This window comes from Prunus persica, chromosome G8 (assembly GCF_000346465.2).
Source record: "Prunus persica cultivar Lovell chromosome G8, Prunus_persica_NCBIv2, whole genome shotgun sequence".
NCBI lineage: Eukaryota > Viridiplantae > Streptophyta > Magnoliopsida > Rosales > Rosaceae > Prunus > Prunus persica.
Window position 1 is genome coordinate 12,737,537 of NC_034016.1, and position 6,000 is coordinate 12,743,536.

A 6,000-nucleotide genomic window follows, 5' to 3' on the forward strand; every position below is an offset into this window, starting at 1 on the left:
GAGTTTAGTTTTAAGTCTCTCTCGCAATAGGTTTGTAGCTTAAGCGATTAAGAATATATTCAACTCAAAAAAATCAAACTTAAACTTTTGATTGGATAACATAGGGGAATTTTATTATTTTAACCTTTATTTCAAAATCCTCTTTATACATTCCAATAGAGTAATCAAACAACTGTACAATTACCACCAGGCCCTCCAAAACCAAATCTATAACCCCAAAGGGCGATCTTAGAATCTTCATCATTTTGTAGACCATAACATCGTACTTCTGCATATTCGAACACAGGATCAGCATCTGTTGGAACTTTTGGGTGAAGCCCATCCTTCCCTTCATGAAATGTATGTCTCTGAAATAGCCAACATGTTGATACGTGCCATCTGGGTATTGGCCACTGCCTAGTGGGGGAGCATTTTCGTTCCCTTGAGCCATGGCAATTCCTCCCCACCCCACATCTCCAGCCCCAGTTTCCAAACTAGGTACTAGCTCCTTTGGCCAATACCCTATGGCAACATTCTTGTCTGATACCACAAGCCACCAATTTTTTGATATGGAGTCCTATAAATGGAAACAACAATATTAATGTATGCAACCATCAATTTTTGGTTGACTTCTAAGTTTTTTTATTTTTGTTTTCTGATATGTGAGAATGGAAGATTCGAACTTGTGACATCTTCCAACTTTCTGAAAGAGAATTACGACTAGGAGCCAGTTTGAAGAGAGAAACACAAAATGATGGTGAGACCTGTGACGTTACGACATGTCAATGTGAGCTAATTGTGATCTTGGAGCTCATATGAAGAAGAATCTTGGAAAGAAATTGAGGATCAAAGCATGTTTAAGCATTACCAAGCATCCAGCAATAAGTCTTGTAACGTAGTAAGGCCGACCACTATCAACCCAAACATGGGTAGTACTAGATTGGTCTTGTGCCACATTTAGTCTGAATATCGAACCGCTACCAAGAACTCCAACATATCTAGTTAGTAGCATACTTCCGTTTATTTTAAGGAATACTTGCTGCATCTCACAATCAAAAGATATTAGAAGACTTATTAAAGACGAGTAATGTTCTTTTGCTAAACTTATGTTGTCAACAAATGTTTATATTGCTACTGCTGTGATCTAAGTCACATTCTGGCAATATAAGATATCTTGGCCGGAACATTTTCCCGTACGAGGTACTTGAGACGTAATTGTACAAGAAAGGGAGATCATGATGTAAATTATGATCAATACTTACATGAACATTTGGGGCAATAGCATTAATTTGGCTGATATTACTAAACATCTGATGTGAAAGACTTTTTGCCCTTGTTAAATATTCCTTTGTGGTTCTATGGATAGGAACTGTTCCATTAGGGCATCCATAAACCCTGCCTGTAATGGTTTATTCACAAGGGCTGATTTTTTCGTCTGAGTAGCTGGAATTGAAGTTGGTCTTAGCTGCACAAATGTGATAAAACTATCAATCATGGTGAAAATAAGAACAACAGCAAAAAATGAAAATAATCAACAGGTACTGATTATTTAGTGTACCTGGATTTTGTGATTCTTGAGTAAAGGGTGATCGAGGGCAGGCTGATGATTGATGTCTACGCAATCTAAGATATCACTGTCGGGCTTAATTCGATACAAAAAGGAAAAAAAAAATCAAAATCACATCGATAATTTTGACTACGAAAAAAATAACAGATCGACAATATCAAAGTGTGACTCAGGCAAATCCATAAACTTCAAAGAATAATTGTTCATATTTTAACCTATAGAAAACTTCCAGAATAATGATGGCTTTGCTGTATAAATGTATGGATTAATAAAGTTATGGGAAGTGGTTTTTGATTATTCATCTGAATGTAAATATCTTTTCTTGCTCGAGTTGAAAGAGAGAGACACTAGGTACTTTTAGTCCCACATTGACAATTTAGAGAACAACAAAGCGCTTTATATAGCTTGAGGGCAGCTGAGAGGTCACGACCTTACTTGGACAGGATCTGTTCTATAGTAATCGTACCTCTGTATCCTTGATTTCTAAGGAGACAGGAATCCCAACCTGGTGGATGAATCATGACCGTGTGATCAGAGCGTGATTAACAATCTGATGGTCCTTGTGATCATCAAGACCGTAGAGGATCGTTCTCAGTCAGTCTTCTCTGTCTGGGGTGGTCACACGGTTGTCTGACAGGTTCCCTTCTTTTTTTAATTCCTTCCATTTTTGTTTATTTGATACATTAATACAAAAAATAATGAATAATTTTCCTTCATTTTTAATAATGCTATTTGCCGAAAAGAGTTTGATAATATTACATTTTTGCCAATAAAAAGGATCCAAATGATGACAACCTTACAATATAAATTGTACAAATCAATAAAGTTATTATAACAATTTTTTTATTGTTCATCGATAAATCTTTTATTGCTCACTTTTTCAAATAAAAGCCACGTTGCAATCTCCGAGTCCAAACTATTAAAAAATTGAACTGAAGACCTGAGAGATCAAAGCGACAAGTCCCTTTCTTTGTCCCACATCGACGTTTTACGAAACACCGAAGCGCTTCATATGCCTAGTTGACGGCTAAAAGGCCACGACCTTACTTGGACAGGATCTGTTCTATAGTAATCGTACCTCTGTATCCTTGATTTCTAAGGAGACGGGAATCCCAACCTGGTGGATGAATCATGACCGTGTGATCAGAGCGTGATTAACATTTTGATGGTCCTTGTGATCATCAAGACCGTAGAGGATCGTTCTCAGTCAGTGGTTGTCTGACAGGTTCCCCTTTTTTTATATTTCCTTTCATTTTGTTCCGGATGCAGCAGGATTGTGTTGGTTTAACTAAATGTTGATCGATATTATACTAAAGTGTTGCAGAAAAGTGTTGTACCGAGTCCAAACTACTAAATGTTGATGGATGAGAAGAAATTTTTTGGGTGGTGAGTGTCCTTCAATGTAAAACAAGGGGTGAGGTGTGTGAATTTAGTATAATATCGTACCTTTTTTAAAAAAGATTTGCACAAATACAACTAAATTTTAAAAAAAATACATGTGGGCCCTTTTTCAGGTGTACTTTGGCAACTTAAGAATAGGTCTGCATGCAAAGGACTCACTAGTGTAGTGGTTTAGAGCAATTGCTCATTCAGTAAAGGTCATAGGTTCGAGTCCTAGCATCCGTATAGTGTGTGTGAGTTTAATATGCTATCACCCTTTTCAATAAGAAAGATTTTCTATTTAAAAAAAGAAAAGAAAAAAGGTCCACATAAACAGAATGTAATGTGTGTCGACGAAAATTGATGGAGGTGGTACATTCACATTAAAAAGATACTTTGCATGGTAAGCTGCCAAAAACTTTAGTTTGGATGGTATATATGCACACCCGTCAATGTGATGTTTGCGTAATTTTTCCACAAAACTATCTTAAACAAATGGGCTAAGTTTTGATTGAAGTACTTCTTTTCTTGTTTCTAAGGAATTTTTAAAAACATTTTTTTTAAATATTTAAAAATGAATTTTATTTTGTAATGGTTTTGTAGCTCAGTTGCGGTTTCGTGTTTCATTTTCCACTCACCAATATCGCTTTGAGAAAAATGAAACATTTTCTGGGAAAAAAGGAAGAAATTAATTTTGTTTTGGAGAAAAAAAACATTTTCTTGATAGAACAATGTCTATATATTATTGGTAGTGAAAACACACACCTTTTGGGCAAAAAATAAAAAAAGAAAGAAAAACATGCACATTAACATAACTGATAGAGGTATAATCTATGGGGATGAACGCCCTACTTAACGACGTCAAGTCATGAATGGGCATCATGGAGATCAACAGTTTATAAACATAACGGCTATTATATAAACCTTTCTGAATTTTGAAAATTCAAAATTGAAAGTGAGAAAAAGAATAGAAAAAAGTATCAGAAACCAAACCCATTCTAAAAGGTGTGAGCGCATTTCGTCGATCCTGAATCTTCAGTAGCCAAAATTCTTCTCCAGAGAAAAGATTCGAGCAGTTGACTATCCTTCTTTGTACTTTTATCGTTTTATTCGAGGTTTGCTTCTTACCCTTTCTCAGTTTTTTTCTTTTTTTTCAATGTTTTCAAATTCGTTTTTCCCTGTGTTTTGTTGTTGTTGCATAGCTCATATGATGTTGTGCTAGATCTTTGTATTAAGAATATAAATAAAAATTCTGAGTTTAAGTGCTTTGATTTTCAGTAATTCATATTTAAAACTGTAGAGTTCTTGGGAAGTTGAACTACTAAATTTTCAGAGAAGTTAATTAGAAATTTCAGACTTGCTTTGTTTTTTATGCAAGATATTTTCTCAGCAACCAAACAGTTGTAAAGTGTAATCTCTTATTTCTACATAGTTTTTAAGCAACTGAAGGTTTCTTTCAGGTGGGTATTTGGTTATTGCCTCAAAGATGAATGATCTAATGACCAAGTCATTCCTCAGTTACGTGGACCTCAAGAAACAGGCCATGAAAGACCTTGAATCGGAACCCGACCTCGAAATGGGCAAACTTGGCCCTGCTGATGAACAGAACCTTACCCAATTTTTCGAACAAGTGACCGCAATCAAGGCTGATATGGAAGAGATTACAAACCTTCTTCTTGATCTTCAGGACCTGAATGAAGAAACCAAGTCTACTCACAGTGCTAAAGTTCTTAGAGGGTTAAGAGATAGAATTAATGCTGACATGGTAGCTATTCTGAGGAAAGCAAAAGGCATCAAAGCAAGATTGGAGTCGCTTGACCGCTCGAATGTGGCTAATCGAAATGTATCAGTGGAGTACAAGGAAGGTAGCCCTGTTGATCGAATGAGGATTTCGGTGACTAATGGTTTGAGAGCTAAGCTGAGAGATATGACGAATGATTTTCAGTCCTTGAGAGAACAGATTGTTAAAGAGCACAAAGAAGGTCTCAAGAGGAGGTATTATAATGCCACTGGGGAGGAAGCAAGTGAGGAAGTGATTGATAAGATGATTTTGGAAAGTGGGCAGATCAAAGTTTTTGAGGGGAAGGCTGAGCTGGCAATGGAGAATCAGCAGAGGCATGAGGCCTTGAAGGACTTGCAGAGAAGCTTGACAGAACTCCATCAAGTTTTCCTGGACATGGCAATGATGGTTGAAAAGCAAGGGGAACAAATGGATGATATTGAACAGAATGTGGCTGATGCTGGAGCTTACATTCATGGTGGAACCAATGCTCTTTTTTCTGCTAAGCAGATGAAGCAGAGAAGAAGAAGATGGGTTTGTTGGATTGGGGCTTTGGTGTTGCTTGTGTTGCTGGTATGCCTGATTTCTATCTTAGCTTCTTGAAATCGTAGAGATCAAAGTTCATCCTGGATGTGGCTGTTATTGTTGTGCTGTAGTGGAGTTTTGGTCTGTGAATAATATACTGGAGTTGACTATACTGGCTGGCGGATTCAGTGGTTTCTTTTATTGCATTTGTCATTTAGAATGCACGGTTTGATGACTTTCTTGTTTTAGGCATAGCAATATGTTTGATGTATCTCCTCATCTTTCCACATATTTTTCTTCCTGTAATTTGGATTTTTTTGGAACAGAGATTCTCTTCTTGAATGTTTTGAAGCTTGATATGCATGATTTTGGCCCTACTTGTGATCTGAAACATTTTGCTCTTTTGTTATTGGTGCTTCTGCTCGGTAGATTTATGCATGTTGGTGACTCATCGACTGAAGATGATAGCTTATTTCTATTTTTCATGTTGCATCTACAAATATGCTAGGAAGGGATCTTTGGTCTAGGTCCAGGGTTTAGAGAGCTTAAAGGAGCCTTATATATTGCAATATGGAGGGTTGATAACCATTTCAATTTTAGTTTTTAGTTCATATTTTTTGTGCTAAAGTATAGAGGAACAAGGGGGAGAATGGAGAATGAGAGTGAAGATGGGATTTAGAGGGAAGATGAGAGGGGAGGATGGGAGGGAGAAGTAACAAAAGTGAAAACAAAAACTAAAAACTGAAATCTATTTGAAATTGTTTTCACT

At 36.6% G+C, this 6,000-nt stretch overlaps 1 protein-coding gene across 1 annotated transcript; it reads left to right on the forward strand.

Annotated features, from left to right (window-relative positions):
* Positions 3,526–5,613, forward strand: LOC109950708 (syntaxin-112-like). The gene is made up of 2 exons (XM_020570634.1): positions 3,526–4,041; positions 4,387–5,613. The coding sequence occupies exon 2, from the start codon at positions 4,413–4,415 to the stop codon at positions 5,307–5,309; it is 897 nt and encodes a 298-aa protein (XP_020426223.1). The 5' UTR covers positions 3,526–4,041; positions 4,387–4,412; the 3' UTR covers positions 5,310–5,613.

What these genes read in the sequence shown, in the direction of transcription:
- LOC109950708 (XM_020570634.1), top strand. Translation starts at nt 4,413, where the DNA reads ATGAATGATCTAATGACCAAGTCATTCCTCAGTTACGTGGACCTCAAG.